Source organism: Aureococcus anophagefferens (genome assembly GCF_000186865.1).
Source record: "Aureococcus anophagefferens unplaced genomic scaffold AURANscaffold_51, whole genome shotgun sequence".
NCBI classification, from domain to species: Eukaryota; class Pelagophyceae; order Pelagomonadales; family Pelagomonadaceae; genus Aureococcus; species Aureococcus anophagefferens.
This window is the reverse complement of record NW_008705604.1, coordinates 105,365-124,033: the sequence shown is the minus strand read 5'-3', so window position 1 is coordinate 124,033 and position 18,669 is coordinate 105,365. Positions and strand designations below refer to the sequence as shown.

Here is an 18,669-nt window from a genome sequence, read left to right as displayed (position 1 = left end):
TGCTTGCAGGAATCAAATAATATGCGCGATACCAGACGCTGTCTGCTGACGCAGCCTCAAGCAAGCTGTTCTCACTCAGCAGATCTGTGGCACTAATAGCAGCGCACAAGGCAGCGTCAGCACGCGCCATGAGACATTTTGCGACGGCGAAGTGGGAACCGAATGCGACGTTTGCTAGTGCTTGAGCTGCATTTCGAACAGGTCCACCATCACGTGCGAAAAGTGCGCATGAAACCATAGGCACAACACCTCCAAGTTCTGCGACAAGTTGTCGATTTGCTTCTGATGATTTCCTAGGTTTTTTTGGCTTGAGTAAATGTGTGAAATAGAAGGGCACAGACAAGATCGCGTGAGATTTGTTAGTGCAGCCAATGCAGTCTCTTGGACGGTTTCAGTTACCCTGAGGTCCTCCCTCCTTTCACTATTGGAATTATCTGTAAAAGCATCAGCCCCGGACGCCAATGGAGGTGGTCGTGCCGCAGCCAGGAGCTTCACCAGGGCTCCAATACCTCCCGCGGCGGCGATACGTGTCCTATTCTGCGGTAGCAATGCTAACGCGCCAAGCGCACGACACGCCTGTGTGAGCACAGCTGGCTGCCGGGCTAATGTCATACAGCTTATGACAACCACGATCCCGTTTGCCTAAAGATTTCCCTGCCAAGTCGGAAGGAGTGCCATAGAAATGATGAAACGCCGTCTATTTGCCTCGGCGATTGCCTCACGCGCGGGGCCATCTGCACGAGCGATGTGGGCTAAAGCCATTAGAGACGGCCCAACAACTAACGCTGAAGCGTCTGAAATAGCCTAAATCAAATACTAATGTCTCTGGTTCTCTCGAAGCGGAATGGCACACTGGAGAAAGAACGAGCCACGAACAAGAAGTTTCGCCTTCGTGGATTTCGTTTCTAGCTGCCTTTGCATGCATCTAGATTGCCACACATACCCAGGAGCTAGATGAATATCAAAACCCTGGTGACGCACCATGGATGCATTAGCACCATCTACCATGCCCACGAGGACGTTTGGAATTCTTGATGAAATAATTTTTTGTTGGGACACGTGAGAGGAACAAATAGCAATATTCAAGGCGTACCGACAAAAAGCAAAGTCAACTGCATCAAGGCCAAGACCAATTTCTATTGCATGTTCAAGGGCGGGTTTTCGGCGAACCTTCGGGAGTCGATGCACAAAGCTGCGAAGCCACTGGGCTAGAAGTGACTTTTCAGCCCTTTCCTGTTCTGCGGTGAATGTAGACTCAGTCTCTCGCGCGTATGCGCGTGCATCTCGGATGGCAACAATTTCCTTTGTAGTGATCTCTAGCCTTGTTACCTTTCTACCAAGAGAATCAAGTCGTGCATCTAAAGAATCCATCAAATCAAGTGACATACTTTGCAATGCAACGCCGAATTCGTGCTGAGCTGCTTCCCAGAACTCATTCGGGTTTTGATCTATCAAGGTGGTCAGTTTCTTACCCACAACATGTGCAGAAGTCACGCCCTTCTTCCTAGCTAAGGGAATCACCGCAGTTTGTGCCTGTACTCTGGTACCCACTGAGAGATCTGATCGCGGAGTAAGCGACATCACGGTATTATTGCTATCGTGCCAAAGCAAAGATTCGTTGCACAATAAATAGCTTCCTAGTCAATCAAGATAATAATTGGCATAAAGGGTAGGTAGAGTGAGCCCCAAGGCCCACCCCACTGCCCTAGTTTACTAACTAAACTCCCTCTCTCTAAAGTAGGTTCGGCTGGCCACGGGGAGAAAGAATCCCAGGAGGAAGATTCTCCTGTATCTGCCCTACTGTCCTTATTTTCCCTTTCTTCCCATCATTGCAGTCTCATATCCTCATGAGCCTGAGTTCAGTCCCAAGGTCCCCACTTTAGTATGGGGGTTCTTTCTCCTTTCCCCAATTTCCTTCTCTTTCCCTCTTTCTATTCCACAGCCGCCATCTTCCCCCTTGAGTGTGATCAACGGGCTCGTGCCCGGCACTGGGTTCATGCGCAGCGATGGCAAACGTGATTCCCGGTGCAATTTCAGGGCTGCGCTCGGCCAAGATATGCCAGGACCGCTCGGATACCTAGCCAAGTTTTGTAAGGATTAGTTCGAAAAGCCTGAGTCCCCGGCCGCACTGGCAGCGGCCCCTGCGAGTGAAGGACAGTCAGAAAATAATCCTCGAGAGCCCACCGGCGGAATTTCCCCTCCCTGTGGCCAGCCGAACCTATTTGAGAGAGAGGGAGTTTAGCTAGTAAACTAGGGTAGTGGGGTGGGCCTCGAGGCTCGCTCAACTTACACTTTATGCCAAATTATTATCTTGCTTGACTAGAAAGCTACTTTCTAGCCGACGCATCCTAATTTGTTGAAACCGACCATGGCCGATGGTAACTTCACGGCGGAATCCGCGGCGCAGGTACCTCATCAGAACCATTCTTTATAGAGAGATGCATTGACAGCACCAAGCCGAGTTGAATGACTATCTACAATCTAAATCCATTAATCAACTCTTCATCCAGATTGGTACTATTTTCTCTCATCTGGATCAGTGCGCCAATCGACGCCTTCATAGTTGAGTCGTTGCTGATAGAAAAGCCAGACAACCCAATCGGGTTCATCGTAGAATTCCTACAGAAGAAGTATAACTGGCGTGTCGGAAGCACGCAATAGCTTTATATCAGCGTTTAGGTACCCAGATCAGGCAGGGGTCTCTCTGGCTACAGGCGCATCGCAGCATGATCGAGAGCAAGCAGCGGTCGACGGAGCACCCGACATCGCCAGTGACGTTGATGACGATGATGACAATGACGATGATTACATAGATGAAATTCCTACCCTAACAAAAAATTCAGCATACAACAGAGACCGTAAGCGTGAGTCTGTTTGCGCAGAGGTCGTCATGGAGAATCAAGATGACATAAAGGAGTTCGACAAAACTCCAGAGGAGAGGATGCGCATCCTCGAAATACTAGAGTGCATTCAGTGTCCGATTATTGGGATTCTTGCTGCATCGATAAGACATGGCATGTTTCAGACAACAAGTTCTTTTCCGACACTTGGAAAAGGAGCAAAAGGAATTTGTGGCGCGGGCCATGTTTGTGATGGAGTTCAAGAGTGGGGACACCATCATATCGCAGGGTGATGATGGTGACAACTTTTATGTGATTGATCGTGGGAATGTGGAGTGCTACAAGTACTCGGATTCTCCCGATGATGAGGCACTTGTTCATACATATAGCCCAGGCGGTGCTTTCGGTGAATTAGCCATCATGTATAACGCGCCCCGGGCTGCTACCTGTCGAGCCATAGCTGATTGCAGACTCTATGCTCTCGATCGCAAGGTCCATCGTGTGTACCCGGCGCTGAATAGGAGAACGCCCACAGGCTTTCAAAGTGATACTCATGAAGACAACTATCGAGCGGCGCTCCCAGACTAAGAACTTTCTGCAGAATGCAAGCAAGCGCAGTTGCACTGCAGATATATGTCGATTAGTAGATCATATTCTCAGGTCGAGATTTTGAAGCAGCTCAAGGAATATGAACTCTTTACGATGGCAGATGCGATGCAAGAGATGTTGTATGAAGAGGGGGATGTTATCTGTCGTCAGGGCGATGCTGGTAGGAATTTTTTTCCCGCTGATTTAAGAAAAGCCATCGGTAGGTTCAAACTTCTATATAATAAAGCAAGGTTCGGTGGTTTGCACCCAAGCGGATGCTCAGGGTAAACAACAAGAGGTCGCGCATCTCACTGCAAACTTCTCCGACTCAATTTGTGCTTTTGCACGAAGCCGAAATGCGCAACCTTGTAGGTTGGTGATTACTTCGGTGAAATCGCACTGCTTACCAGTAAACCTCGCCAGGCGACAGTCGTCGCGGGAGAAGATCATGGTACGCTAAAGCAAACAGCCCATGTCCTCATATTTGGGGGACACAAAATGCGTTGTATATTGTCTGCTCAGGTTGCTTTCATTGGATCGAAGTACGTTCAACCGCATCCTCGGTTCCATCGAAGACATCCTCCGTAGGAATATGTGCGTTCTATGAGAATTGCTCTATTCTGATGCTTCTGCGAAAATAGGAGCGCATATAATAAATTCCGAAGTGCACAAATATGACTGAGCAGTAGCTGTTAATACTATCACCTGAATGTTGTCTTAGAGGCTGTCGCGTGCACACAAGCCTAGAATGTAATCCTGCACACACGCCTACAATATAATCCAGCAGCTTCAATCCCTAATCAGCTTAGACAGCTTCTATGGCTCCAACTCTTGTTCTGGAACAGGCGAGATTCCACTCATCACAGAATGTTGACACGCGTATGACACCTACATGGCACTCACGAACTGAATTAATGGACCGTCCGCCCTCTGGCAGTCGCATATTTGACAGGACTACTGAGGAAGATTGACTAGGGGTCCTCGCAGGGGCAGCTGCGAGGATTGCGTGGCAGTCCCACCGACGAAAAGGCCGGGATTTGGCCGCGCGCAGCTGTAGACGCCGATTAACAAAGGAAAGGAGGGGCCCGGGAGAGGTGCGAGGTGCCCGCCGCCGCCACCTTGGCTCCAGGCGTCGCGCCCCATGACCACGCGCGGCTCCGGCTCTGCGGAGGGTCCTCCAGCTAATTTATTATGAACTTGAAGTCTAGGATGCAAAGGGCACGTTTCGCTTATGTGTCGGTTTTCGACGCCCCCGACCGCCCCGACCGCGCCGGCGGAGGCCCTCATAGCTCTATTTGCGCGCTCAGGGCGCTCACATCAACCCACGCGATAATTTGGCGACGCTCCGGGCCTGCTGGGCGGAGTTTGAGGCCGGTGTCACCCCCCTTCCCCAAAGGATGCTTTTCCCCATCTACTTCCGACAGGGGGGCTTTGGGTGCGAGTGACTGGGGCAGACGGTCCTTCTACATCATCAGAAGCCATGCTTCAGTACCCATTGGACGGGCGTCGGGTGCTGACAACGAAGCCTGCTCGAGTTGTGCGATCTTTCCTTTGCTTTCTGCGTCTTTGGTAAGATCGATCCTCCAAGTGGATGGTGCGCTTGAGACAGTCCAGACGCACACTAGCACCCTGCGCATTGACGCGACTGCGTGTATCGCGAAGCAAAACATTAGGCGGTCTTCCTTTCGCTAGTGTGTCGCGCTTCAGGAACGTTGCTGACGTAGGAGGCTGCTATCGATTTTTTACAAGATGGCTTGCCTGTCCGGCGAGTACGGTCTTTGATCAAACAGTCTTCATCTTGTAATTTGATAGCCCGATCTGCATCTGGTGCATCACCGAGGAAGACCTGCGGTGCGATAAAATCAGTGCCGGAATCTTGATGAGATCCGTGAGCGCAGGGGTTAAGAATACGAAGGAGTTGGCTCATCGCCTCAACCCGGGCATGGTCCAACACAATTAATCGTGTTGATGCAAATTGAGCAGGCGACTCAAGGGTCAGGGTTCCGGTGGATCCGAATTTCTGGGCTGCAATGAATTCCCCCCGGTTACACACAGAGCGGCGCCCAACACATACAACTCGCCAATTAACAAACTTCTCCATCTCATCAAGCCCAAGAGAGACAATCTTGGCATCTTCACTAACTTCAATTTGGCAGTCACGTGGCAAGCAAACAGTCTCGAGCGTCGACCCTGGAGCACAGATTTCTTTTTGAAGAAGGCCTGCTAAAGTGGCGCGCTTAAGTTCCTCAACAATACCGTCGCGACAGCGACCAAAGAGACGCCGCGCCCTCATTGGGATTGCTGACCGATATCTGGCATCAGCCAAGCTGGAATCTTTTGCTTGCGTTACATTGACCACTTGAACGAGCACCTTGTTGATATTAGAAACAACCTGGAGCATAACTGCCCGCTTGATTGCGTACGTATGGCCCTCGATGGCAGTAAGGAGCTGTATGCACCTTGCTGCCAGCTCGCGCACTTCATTATTTTGCGCAACTTTAAGCCTCCATGTCACGTCTGAATCGTTCAGCTTGTGCTCTTTTTGCAAAGGTCGCCAAGCGACCACCGTCTCATCTGATTGAGTCAGATTTTCGCCAGGTAGACAGATCTTTTGTTCTGCAATTGTTCGCGCATTATTTTCATCGACAAGCGCAGAAAACTCGCCTAAGCTAGCATCAACCACGAGGCCCTTCTTCTGGTCTCCCAAGGAGGACTCCACGAATCTCTTCACGTTGGTCTCGCTCAAGTATGCTTCTAGAAGAAGGCAGCCCATGCTGCTATCATAAAGACGAATGCGTAGTACAGATAAAGGTCGGTCATGAGCCGAGCTGGGCTGGGCATTGCCACGGAAATGCGCTTGAGAACATGCGCCCGCTCGTTGACAGAGGAATGCATTGGCACACTCGCCATCATTAATCTGGCAAGTTACTGTTCCCAAAATAACTGCTGTAACGACAAAATATACAGTGCGGGGGGAAGCATGACTTTCACGTTCCTGCAGCGCGCCTGGACCTCGCCAGAGCTCCCGATACGCCCCCCCAACCCTCTTTGGCAGGTTTTCAGATAAAGCACCTCGGGGACCTTTAAGCTGTGTCATCTCTCCACACAGCCTCACACCCACAACTGAAGCCAGGCTATCGGGACCCGCTTTGATCTCTGCCAAAACGTTCCTATCCTTGATTCCTTCAGGGAGCAAGATTGGTCGCCCGCATCGGAACCGTGGCAATGGACTTGTCAAAGACTGAGTCACAATTGAATCGTCGACCGGTGTCACCACAAGCCACTCCTCATGGCAGTGGGCTGCATTCCACGACAGAGCGCGCTCCTGCGCTACAGCATTGTCTGACAACACTGAAATAAGAAGCAAGGCCGACGCTCGACGGACCATCGGTCGCGCATGCTGCGCAGCGAACTCCGCCAATTTCTTTAACTCACGTCCACCGTACGAAGGCTGCGTGTGGCCTTGATTCTTAAGCAATGCTACAGCTTTAATGGCAAACATCAGTTTGTCAAATACCGCGTGGTCTGGTAAGTCGCTATTTCGAATTGCCTTAACCACGGCGCGCCAGGCGCGCTCCATTGACCACGGATTATGTAAGGTGGATATAAGATTTAAAATCTTCTTAAGAAAGCTTCCACTGCTACCCTGCAGCAGTGTACTACACCTTGATGTTGCCTTCGTCGTCACCTGTTTCGTCAAAGTTTGGCGGTCTGTAGTCCAGTTCATCATCTGACGGGCTTGTCTGGCTGTCCATAGCCGGCGGCCGGGTGCAATACTATTCACCGCGTGACGGTCGGCGTCTCGATAGCTTCGCGCGGTCTCAAAAGGTCCACGGAGGAAGGGCAAGCCCAGTCAAGCGCCACAACAACTGACGAGGAACCGAGCAAGCGAGGAGGTACATCAGCGAAGTGCTCAACGAGTTCCGCATCTACTAACGGCACCGGAAAAGCGGAATCCGAGCCCTAAATACAAACACATGGTGGAAGAGGTTACAGTTACGTATACATAGGCACCCAGGCCATCCTCTTTGGGAGAACAGCTTTTGACACCTTACAATCCAGAATGAAGGAGATACTCAAGGAGACAACCATTCTTGAAGACAAGTCAGAGATCCCTCAGTATTCGTGTAAGGCTACAGGCCCGGTCACGGTGCTGTTCCACAGGCGCCGTCAACTTATGAGGATAGAATATTCAAAGGCGGTACAAACATAAATAGAGCCAACCGTGACTACACTCGTAGGAGATCTGGAGAACGTGCAACAAGACCTCCACCAGGACCGCGTGCCGTTCTGGCCAAGCCAGGTACACCAGGTGCCCTTGGCGCATTGGGAGCCCGGTTCCGACCCTGCCCCAAGGGACCCGAAACGCCCCCGAGAATTTTGGGTCGGCGGCCGGGGGCTTTACTCAGGCGCTGGGGGGCCGGGCGGGGCCCAAACTAGAACGCGTCGAGTTTCCCGCGTTCGAGGTGCCACCTAGGCCGGGTCAAATTTTCCGCGGGCGAAGTTGAGCTACCAAGCGCCTTGATGTTCCGGACTCTTCCCATTTTAGCATTGGGCTCCCCGGACAGGGGTGGCCGCGCGCATGGGGCACTTGCAGTATCCTTGGAGTTAAGATTCCTGCGTCTGAATTCTAGCGGCCACTGGATTTCGACTCAGGAAAGTAAGCGTTTCTTGTGAAGATGGAGTGATGGCATTCAGTGCGGATCGGCCAACTCATCAGATTAACCTGTCCACGAGTGCCAAAATACCCCGCCTTAGGCAAAGTGAGTCCGCTGGACAAAATAGAATGGCATTAACCCCATTGTCAAGGGCACGGCTCACATTCTTTGCATCATCGTCTATCAGCAATGATGTTCTCCTGTTTATCTGGGCCGAATGGCAGTGTGTCAACTCCTCCACTGCAGATGCTAAATGAGGCTAGATGCATAAACACACAGTCAAATTGAGGTGATTCGAGAACCATACGCACTTGTTTCCCCTCAAGTGATCCCTGGCCAGCATAAAACCAATTTCCGTCGCTTCCACGAATGGGTATCTGCACAAATATATATACTCAACAACTGAAAAAAATATTTGAATACCATATCGCAGCTGGCAGGAAATATCAATTGAAGCACTGCTGATATCAATGGCACCTGCAAAAAAATCGATTTCACATAGCTGCAGAAGTCGGTATCTGATGTCAACCTGGGGTGATAACGTCACAATTGCAACGTGTATTCCTGCGTCCATAGCCTCATTCATTAAATGCCTCAAATTTGGGCGCACTCGTGCAGCTAGTTCCGAGGGAGATCCAGGCCAGCGGCCTTCCGTATGCGTGTCTACTAGAGTCAAATCGAAATCGATAGCAAGAAAATTAATTCCAGCTCTTGTCAAATCTAGGACAGACATGTACTATCCTCGGCCAAAATAGAGATTGGCGTGACAGCCTGATTAGGGTCGAGCTAAGGGGGCGAATAACCGACCATTCCGGCGCGGAGACGAGTGCCAATTGACTAGGTTAATAGCTATGATGATCCTACTTGAGTAGTACATTAATGCTTAGTAGGGTTTTGTAAAATACGACTTTATTTCAGGATCGACGAGCTAGCGGCACCGCTCCGCCGAGCGCAGGGGTCGATCCGGGGACGTAAGGTCGTTCTGGGCCGCGCCCGCGCGTCGCGACCATGCTCGGAGTCTTTGCGCAGCTCGCGCACCGCTCGGCGGGGTCTGGCGGCGCGCGCCGATTGACACCACGTCGCGTAGCTCGTCGATCCTGAAAATAAAGTCGTGTTTTAGAAAACCCTTGCAAGCATGAACATGTAGTGTGGGAGATTGGACTAAGGTAACTTGGCTGGCTTAGCTTGAAGTTGGCAGTGCAGTGGGCTTGTATTTCTAGTATGGTCTTAGGATAGTTACAGCGAGCGACGAAGGATACATATCTGGATTTCCATGACGTTGCTCCTTGTCTTTAAGCGGCAGGCAGGAGCGTTGTAACACGAACAACAATTGCGCCGGCTCAATAGGCCGCGGCGCAGCAGTGCACGCGCACAGGAACTACCATACCCTCAAATAAATGAAAAGTCGCACAAATTAGCCTAGGCTAGGTTCTACATGGGCAGTCACTCCTAGTCCGGACGCGGCCGGACGCCGACGCCGGACTTCCGGACGCAAAGTTCCGAACCGGCCCCTTACTGAGCCTACTGGCCCATAGGGTCCCTGGCTGGCCTTTCCCACTGACGAGGCTCTCCTCCTTTTCCCTTTCCTATCCCAAAGTACTGAGATCCTCCCTCCCTGGCGCTAACGCCAGTAGGTCAGTCCAGGTGTAGTATCTGATTCATGGCTAACTTCATGGTATGAACTGATTCTTGCCTTGTTATTTTCATGATTTCGCCATGCTGCCTCGCATACACCGGAGAGGTGTCCCCATGCACCGCAGTAGACACTGGAGACTTTGAGATGCTCAGTCTGCCTTAGACTGGCTATGCTCATGCTATACTATGCTGGTGCTTCATACTAGCATACTCGGATTCTAACACACAGATCGTATAACTCCAGCGAGAGTTACAGATCTGGCTCCTTGGCTCAGCCACTCGACTCGCGCATTTTAGCAGCTGAGTCCCTCGAGTAAACCTCGAGTGTGGTCGAGTAGTCGCCGTTTATCAAGTTCAGCCTAGAGAAAACTCTCTAGCACTGCATTACCGGGATTACCTATACCCTACGGAGGCCCTTAGGGTGTGCGTAAGAGCTCCAACGTACGTGGTATGTCACAGAACATACTCGTGCTCCCCCTGAGCTTCTGCTGGCCTGTGACCGCTACCGCGGTGGCGGTGTTCCGCTGCGGTGTTCGTCTTCCTGGAGCGACCTCAAGCTGCCAGGCGGCGACTGGTGCGATTAGGGGGGCGACTAGAGGCAGACTAGAATGCCGGACGCTGGTGCCGGACGTGCGGTTGAACCCGCCTGCCGAGGCCGTGGTGCGAGCCCCGTCGGGCTCAAATTACAACGACAGCTCCTTGGGGGTTTCCCAGGTAAAAGAATCATCATCACGGCCAAAGTGGCCATAAGCTGCAGTCTTCTGCATCACTGGTCGCCGAAGTTGCAAATCACGCACAATGCAGCCAGGGCGAAGATCAAAGTTGGCTTTAATAATTTCGACTAATTCAACATCGGTTTTACCACTCAAAGAAGGTCCAGTACCGTACGAATCTACGTGGATAGATATTGGATAGGCAACCCCTATTGCATACGCCAGCTGAACTAAAACGCGATGGCAAAGCCTAGCATTTACAAGTGACTTTGCAACCCATCTTGCCGCATATGCCGCCGAGCGGTCAACCTTTGTTGTATCCTTGCCGGATAGCGCACCACCACCATGTGTACCCCAGCCCCCGTAAGTGTCGACTACAATCTTGCGACCAGTAAGACCCGCGTCTCCATGAGGACCACCAATGATAAAACGCCCCGAAGGATTCATGTGGTATATGGTATCATCATCGAGATATTTTCCGGGAACAACAGCGCGCACAACTTGCTCCATGAGACTCTCTCGAATTTGCTCCTGGCTAACAGCTTCAGTATGTTGTGTTGAAATTACTATTGTATGGACTCGCTGTGGTAGTGGACGACCAGCTTTCATCTTGTATTCGCATGTAACTTGAGTTTTGCCATCTGGTCGAACCCAGTCCAAGAGCTTCGTCTTACGAACCTCAGTGAGACGCATGCCAAGCTGGGTTGCAAGGACATGTGTCAAAGGCATGAACTTGACTTCTGTTTCGTCAGTTGCGTAACCAAACATAATACCTTGGTCGCCTGCGCCGATTTCTTCGATCTTGGTGGCGTCAACACTCTGGGCTATGTCTGGGCTCTGCTCTTCAATAGCAACGATAACATTTACAGTTTTATAGTCCATGCCCTTGGCAGGGTCATCATAGCCGATCTCTCTGAGCGTCTCACGAATAACGGCCTCGTAGTTCACTGTCGCAGATGTAGTGATCTCTCCAAATATCATTATCATGCCAGTTTTAGTGCAGCACTCACAAGCGACTCTCGAAGTTTCGTCGTCTTTGACGCAGGCATCCAAAACCGCATCGCTAACTTGGTCACATATTTTATCTGACAAGAGCATGAATTTTGGAAATTCGAGACCAAGAAGATACCTGGGTGTCCCTCACTGACAGACTCGGATGTAAATAAAAACGTGCTGTCCTCCATAGTTTTGCTTTTCGATTGGAGACGCGTCCCAAACAGCTACTAGGACCGCAACAGCTCCCCAGCCGATCTCTGAGTGGGGCCAGTATCTCGGGGGGGCAATTTTTCCGTGCCGTACCGGCGAAGTAAAGAAAAGAAGGGAAAAAAGAAAAAAAATGGGCGCGCGAAGGGGGCGGAGCCCGACAATCCAACAGCATGCAGTGCGGCACCGCGAAGAGAGCCCCGCCCTGCCCGAGCCTGAGGCCTTACTGGGATTGTGCGCTGGCTAGTGTCCGTCTCCGGTCCGTCCCCGGTCCGTCGCCACCTTCGCAGCCACTCGTTTTAAGTTTTGGCCTTGTACTTTTTCTTGAAGTGTCCGTCCCCAGCGTGGGGACGGACCGTCCCGTGGCAGGGAAATACCGCCTCTCCCGGGGGCCAGTGTGAGGACCGTCCAGTGGAGTGATCAACGTACATCTAGGCCGGCCCAAAGGAAATTAATTAATAAACATCAACCATCGAACTCCGGCCGGCGGAGCCAGAGTCATTAGTCGTCCATAGAGGCTGTACGTCGACCGCGCGCGCGGGCGCGGTGTCGCGCCGGCGGCGGTCTGCGGGTGAAATCACGGCCAAAATTGGGCTATGGTCGTATCAAAGCAAGTTTGACGATATTCGCGCGTTAATTGCACGTTTGCGATGGCTTTAGCGCGCAGTCGCTGGTTCGGGTCGGGAAATCGCCAGATTTGACTTCAACAAAAGTGCTGAAGTTCAACAGAGATCGGGGTCCGACGTAACGAAAAAAGTAACCCGTTTTTAAGTCGCTGGCGCCGATTGTAAGTCGTAGGGTAAGTCGTCGGGCCCCGGGGTAAGTCGCTGGGCTCGCCAAAACGGACGGGTGACTGGGCACTCGCCAAAACCCGCGGGCTGCTAATAGTTTTTATTACTGCTTAGCGAACGCGACCCAGTCCGTGCCGTAGCCGCGGGGTCGGACGTAACGAAAAAAGTAACCCGTTTTAAAGTCGCTGGCGCCGATTGTAAGTCGTAGGGTAAGTCGTCGGGCCCCGGGGTAGGGAGATAGAAAGATTTCCACCTTCCTAGCGGCTCGCTGGTATAGAGGGTCGGCACTTCCACATTAACAAAACCAACAAAACCAATGCCACCAAAACAAATGAAACGACCCGGTCCGTTCAAGGCGGCCTCACCAACAGTCCGACTCAGTGCAGCCAAGCTTCTTTCGTGAAACCATCATGCATCGGCTTCACAGGAACACCGCAAGGCCGTGGTCACAGCGTGGATCGACAGGGTGCACCTTGAAGAGAGGACCGCCGACCAGGTCCATACCTCCCCTCTCCCCAGAGCTAATATGCAACTCTCGTCAAAGATCCGGTCGAATCCAGAGCCCCGGTTGCATATGCTGGGGTGGTACCCCGGTGCCGACGCAGGTTTGTACTAAAAAGCTTTTTGCCATTCGCAGAATTGACCGGCTGCGAGTCGCCTCTGCGTCCAAAACCGCATCATTCAGACGATGCACCAAGAAGAATCTTAGCCGCTGTCCTTGACACGTTGATTGCGCACCTAAACTTGGGACGTTCAGACACGCTCGTACAGTCTTTGATTGAGGAGAGTGTACTATCTGTGTGTCCTGACTCCTGTGATGCTATACCTTGAGGCTGTCGTCTCCAGGCAATCCCATCGGTGGAGAGCAGGTTCCATGGAGGAAGATGGAAGCCATCGAAATTGTCTACTATTGTTGCCATGGTTATCCTGGACCAGGTAGCTGGCCTCGATGAAACGACGTTCCCGCTTGCCCGTCTCATCGCGCTTGTGCGTGATACTATTACTGTGGCCGTTTTTTCAACTGGCACATCAGGAATTGAGACCATAGACAAAACGAGCGATCACTACAGCGGTGTTCCACATGCCTACCTCCAGGTGCCCTACTTCGAGATCTTCCGTCAACAAAGGATGCCACGTAATTCAGATGCGGTGATAGACGCCCCTGGGCCCTGGCATATCCGTAGCTCGTTCGCGCCCTCTCTGATGTCGCCTCGACTTGAGCCGAATCCAGAAATGACTTTCCCATGCTCAAAAAAACTCGGACTGCCTCCCACGGGTCGTCCCCTCCGGGCATCTTGGCTCATAACAATGGATCAGATACACGCACTTCCTCGTTCCACACGACAAGCACTGCTCTCTGGCATAGCAGCAGCTCGGACCTGAGACAGATTCGCGTCATGCCTTCCACACAAGATCGTAGGTACGACCCGGAATCGAAGACATTGCGTATTCCATAATAACTTCGCCTCTGTTTTCTAATTTCCTGGGGACGGAGGCTCAGATTCACCTGGCCTCCAAAATTGATCTCATGTGATACTTATATATTGAACTCACATCATTGGTCACTTTTTCTAGGTGTGATGAGAATAAGCAGCCGCTCGCAAGTGTGACTCATTCCCTGGGCAAGGTCCGAGTGAAGAGGCAGGTGCACCAGGAGGGTGCCAAGTTGGCCAGTTATGGTACGTTGTTCCTTAAAAAAATCATGAATAGTAACCAAGACTTGTTCGGGAATTTTCTCCAAACTCTTGACGCAGATTCACTCAACAGTTTTGGTTTTTCTGGGTCTTTAGCAGATGCAGTCTCTGAACCAGATTCGACGGATAAGAACGACAAACGTGCTGAACGTACACAGCACCTTATTTCCTTGCTCAAAGAAGACTCTACAATTATCGTGGGTGTTGTAATTGGGCTATTCCTCCCAGACACCAAACTGGCAGAGGGCATGCCTTGTCTTAGCTCCGCAAAACGAAACTCACACACCGGCCATACGCAGAATTCAGACGACTCCCTCATGAATATTGGTCGTAGTGACTTGTTCAGACAACTCAACGACGCAGCCCCAGAGTTTGGGCCACGGTTAATATGCGAGCTTGTGGACAAGGATGAAGAGCAACTCATCTCCGAATTTCGTCGCATGGCGGATTCCTCATTTCTTCGCCGTTTTGGACGCATTCTGATCGAATCGCCTGATGAAAAAAGAAATGAATCACAGCCAGATCTAGCTCATCGGAGGCCACTTACAGAAGCACAAATCTCCCACAATCAAGATCTTGAACTGACAGACACAACACAATCAAATTTGACCAAGAGCTTGGGTACTCGGATTGTGCGAGTGCACGACACACTTTCGCTGCTTCAAGCAACTGAGGACGCAGAACACAGGCTCATACTGGCCCCGATCCGCCGACAAGCTGCAATTTCTATTCAAGCGGTCGCGAGGACGTACCTTCAGAACCAGTTGCGATTGAAGTATCTTAGTGTTGCCATACAGACCGATCTCTCAATGTTTGTGAGCCCTAATAGCAAAGTTTCTAGCACTCGAAGTCAAATTCAGAAGATTCCTGATGAACGAAAAGCACTTATTGCAACTGAATTGTGTGAAACGCCACGTGACTATATCAATGTAGAGAGTGAAGTGTTCGTCGAACATGACACCCCGACTTTGGGAAGAGACATCGCCAAAAGATTGCAGGACTATTCGCGCACTGCTACCTTTCCTTCAATCGACTGCTGTGAAACGGACTTCCAGTGTGTGGAAGTCAAAGCGGGCAACCAAGCGGGGCAGCAACGCAGTGATATCGCATGTAGTCCGAGAATGTCAGCGGCGGCAGAGGCTGGCAAGTCACAGCATGTTGCGCGGTCGGCGTCAGACTGCAAGATAACGAAAGGTGAATCATTCTTTTCCAGTTCAGGTGACCCTGGAGGCAGGACAAGCTTGGTCTCCGTTCGTCCACCAGGCGAAGGATTCGTCGCACAAGATGACCTCATCCCGGATGAGGATGTTGTGGTTTCTCTTGATTCCGTAAGTGATTCTGACCTAGCGGGTCCTCATTCTCCAGGTACCTGTACTAGTACGGCCAGCGAATCTCTCGTCAGTGGTCTTTCAAATCTACGCCCGATTGTGCAAGCACCATGCGCAATTCTAGATCAGAGTTCTGAAAATTATCTTGCAGATCGTAAGGACTTTCTTTGTCCGCGATGTGCATGGACCGGGCAGTTAGAGCACACGCCAAAGAACATTCTCGAGGCAGAGAAGACTCTCCATGTGGAAGGTTTGGCTCCGTCGGTGGCACATCGCGCCTCAAAGCATGAGGTGCAAATTTTCGGTTCCACCTCACATATCTCCTCGCCCACTGGACCACGGGCTGTATTGGACTCTAGCCTAATCGGGCTTTCCCCACTTCTGCATCTCATCGGAGGCAGGGATTCAGGTGTGGCATTTTTAAACATCACTGAACTGTCCCTTGAAGCCTCTCTTTGCCGCATAGACAAGATTTTTGCTGATAAAGCCGCGGCAGACGCCACCATGGTCATGAATGGGAACGCCCCCCAATGTCTACCAAGCTTCGTTTCCAGCTGGCATCTAATGAACTTTGGACGACGGGCTCTTGCTAAACGCCATGAGATGCAGCTTTACGCAAGGCTTATGGTTTTTTTGAAGGCTCGCTGCGTAATTAAGAGTGCAGAATCCAATGCCAGGCAAGCCACTGAAGTGTGCAACCCTGTTCCGATGCGTCGGTTGCGCCAATTTGCTGATCTTCTTGGCATAACTCCAGCACGTGCGCCATTTTATTCCCCTCTGGTCCAGAGTCAATTTATGCTGCTGCTCCACCGGCTCTTTTCGGGTGGTCCAGTTGACATGACATTCGGTTCGAGGCAACATAAATTATCTCCCGAGATTCATGTGGTTCAGAGACAAGCAGACGTCGTTCCTCTATCACGTGTCGTATGCGCACTTGTTGGGTCGGGCTTAAACGTCAACATTGATGAGCCGGTGTCCTGGGATGCACCATACTTGCTGCAGATTTCATCAGAGACACAATTGAAACAACTTCTGAAAAAGGCCCGAGCCCTCCCACAGATATCACGCCGCGACTCTACTGGTATTGTCACGGATCGCGGTATTGCAATTGATGACGTTCTGGACCTCACCCTTAACTTTATATTCGAACGTGCAAAAGAAATCCAGGGCCGCCTGCGTGCTAGTTTCAAATCCTTTGCTATGAGGCACGACTTGCACTCCTGGTCTGACTTTTCTAAGCTTCTTGCATCCCTAGATGCAGATCCAGTTTCCTCCGAGGAAGCCACCAGGCTGTTCGAGGAAACGCAACCTAACCCAGAGACTGACGTGGAGCACGATTACTTGGTCAGCAGTGACGCAAGCCAGTCCTTGACCATCGATTCGGGACACTTCGCAAGGTGTGCTTGGAAAATGGGTCTGTTTGCACGCATTACAGCACCTCTGTTCCGATCCAAGGAGTGTTCGCGCCCTTGTGAAGTGAAGAAGTTTTCCATTAACATGCATCACTCTCGGTCTGGACAGGTGCCTGTGAATTTGCGCGCCAGTGGCTCTCTCTGTAAATCCCTCGTTCCTGTAAGTTCTCCGAGCGTGACTAAGATCCCGCGCTTCAATGAACAGCATGAGCCTACCAAAATCACTGCTGTCGGTGCGCGGCGCACCGTCGTGGCGGATGCGGTCAACCTCAGAGGCACGTTATCTCAGGAGCGAGCCTCAACTGTCAGTGCAAGTGCGCCATCAATCATGGCATCTAAGCGCACCTCCTCCAGAGGTGCCGTACTCGCCAGACTGAAGTATAAGCATCCGTCTACATCTCGATGGTGCAAACCCCCTCCAAAGCCTCCAGTACAGCCACCCCCATCTCGCTTGACCTTCCGAATAGCATACTGAGCACTAAGCCTAATCATTCTAAGCATTCCCGGTAACATCGCCACCAGGGCAATGGCGCACTCTCAAACTTCTTCGGCACCTGGATCCGAAGCTTCACCATCCATCCTAATACGTCGCTTATCGTGCCTATAGCCCCAAGCACACTATTTGACTGACTGCCCACATGTGCGACTTACCCTTGTACGATTCGCCCCGCCTCCTCCACCCCGAGAGCAAATCCGGCGCCTGGACATTGCCTGAGAACGGGCGCGCTAAGTTCCGAAGCCCACTTCCGTCCACCTGAGCCCTTGACTTCACAAAAGCCGTACCCATGTGCAAAGAAGAGAAGTTGGGTTGTGCTTGTTACGAGCAGATTCGGCATCAACTGACAGCACTGGAAAGACCCGAAAACCGCCCGGAACTGGAACCCCGCCGGCTCCGCCGGCACTGCCGGCCGTCTATCGTGTGCCCACTGTGGCCCCATTGTAGCCCTCTTGTGTCGACCCCCGCGCACCCCGAGGTCGCTCCAGGCTTTCGGACAGGCCAGCCGCGGTGACTGTGCCTGGCATCGTGGCTAGAAACTCGGGGCGCCCCAGAGGCCGGTGCTGGAACTAGAAGCTGCCCGTATCCCCCAGTAAGCCCGGGGGTTTATGTAGTTAGACTGCCAACCTAGCTTATGTGCAGCCACGGCGCGGCCGTGGCCGGCGACGACGACTGGAGTATACCAACCATCGCAAGCGCCTTCCACACGCCTCCGGGGGGTCTAGGGGGCGTTAACGTACGCGTAAAGTGACCTCGCAGATTTCGCCTTTTATGGCCTGGTTGGGCCTGCGACGACCGCTGCCTTGACTGTAGTGTGGTTGCAACGAATATAGACTGACCTTGCTGTCTTTCTCTCTCTCTCTCTCTCTCTCTCTCTCTCTATCTCAGTGACTATACTGAGAGAGGGGAAGCTCAGTGTGCTACCTTACGGTAGCGCAGTCAGCATATAGTAGCTGATTATAAAGGAGGGGAACGGGAAGGAGAGCCTAACTAGGGTAGGTACAGTACCAGCATGATAGTAGTAGGGTAGTGGTAGAGTAGCGTACTGTAGCCTAGTATTTGTCGACCTTCACCTTGTACTTCGATGTGCTCACTTTATCTCAGTAGTCGGTAATCTAGAATCCCGGCTATGTACACCCGCGCCCGTAGGGACGCGCTGACGAGCCCGGCAGCACCCACGGGGCGCACAACTAAACAGGGGGAGTCGGCTCCACACGACCGCGAACGAAGCCACCATCATCTGATAGACCACCACGGTGGTCTAGCCCCCTAACGCGCTACCGGAAGCACATAGCACCACCGTAAGTGCAA

The 18,669-nt window shown here is 51.8% G+C and overlaps 5 protein-coding genes across 5 annotated transcripts; 2 read left to right on the top strand and 3 right to left on the bottom strand.

Moving 5' to 3' along the window:
• Positions 1–642: 642 nt before the first annotated feature.
• Positions 643–1,581, bottom strand: AURANDRAFT_67783 (hypothetical protein; the record flags this gene model as incomplete). Its single annotated transcript, XM_009043321.1, has 2 exons — positions 643–804; positions 982–1,581. The coding sequence occupies 2 exons, from the start codon at positions 1,579–1,581 to the stop codon at positions 643–645; spliced, it is 762 nt and encodes a 253-aa protein (XP_009041569.1).
• A 768-nt stretch (positions 1,582–2,349) lies between these two features.
• AURANDRAFT_55450 (hypothetical protein) lies at positions 2,350–4,512 on the top strand (the record flags this gene model as incomplete). Its single annotated transcript, XM_009043339.1, has 11 exons — positions 2,350–2,407; positions 2,451–2,514; positions 2,564–2,630; positions 2,680–2,964; positions 3,026–3,332; positions 3,376–3,444; positions 3,501–3,609; positions 3,653–3,741; positions 3,801–3,889; positions 3,951–4,022; positions 4,070–4,512. The coding sequence occupies 11 exons, from the start codon at positions 2,369–2,371 to the stop codon at positions 4,104–4,106; spliced, it is 1,227 nt and encodes a 408-aa protein (XP_009041587.1).
• A 128-nt stretch (positions 4,513–4,640) lies between these two features.
• Positions 4,641–8,911, bottom strand: AURANDRAFT_72666 (hypothetical protein; the record flags this gene model as incomplete). Its single annotated transcript, XM_009043320.1, has 11 exons — positions 4,641–5,143; positions 5,175–6,753; positions 6,864–6,908; positions 6,946–7,116; positions 7,221–7,391; positions 7,423–7,478; positions 7,638–7,774; positions 8,155–8,335; positions 8,364–8,463; positions 8,510–8,563; positions 8,616–8,911. 11 exons carry the CDS (start codon positions 8,817–8,819, stop codon positions 4,914–4,916), a joined length of 2,928 nt encoding a protein of 975 aa, XP_009041568.1.
• Positions 8,912–10,168: 1,257 nt separating this feature from the next.
• Positions 10,169–11,689, bottom strand: AURANDRAFT_39248 (hypothetical protein; the record flags this gene model as incomplete). Its single annotated transcript, XM_009043319.1, has 2 exons — positions 10,169–11,519; positions 11,564–11,689. The coding sequence occupies 2 exons, from the start codon at positions 11,616–11,618 to the stop codon at positions 10,405–10,407; spliced, it is 1,170 nt and encodes a 389-aa protein (XP_009041567.1).
• Positions 11,690–12,744: 1,055 nt separating this feature from the next.
• Positions 12,745–17,357, top strand: AURANDRAFT_72665 (hypothetical protein; the record flags this gene model as incomplete). Its single annotated transcript, XM_009043340.1, has 8 exons — positions 12,745–12,827; positions 12,856–12,924; positions 13,034–13,226; positions 13,365–13,523; positions 13,849–13,958; positions 14,004–14,107; positions 14,183–15,316; positions 15,341–17,357. 8 exons carry the CDS (start codon positions 12,745–12,747, stop codon positions 17,335–17,337), a joined length of 3,849 nt encoding a protein of 1,282 aa, XP_009041588.1.
• Between the last annotated feature and the right edge of the window lie 1,312 nt (positions 17,358–18,669).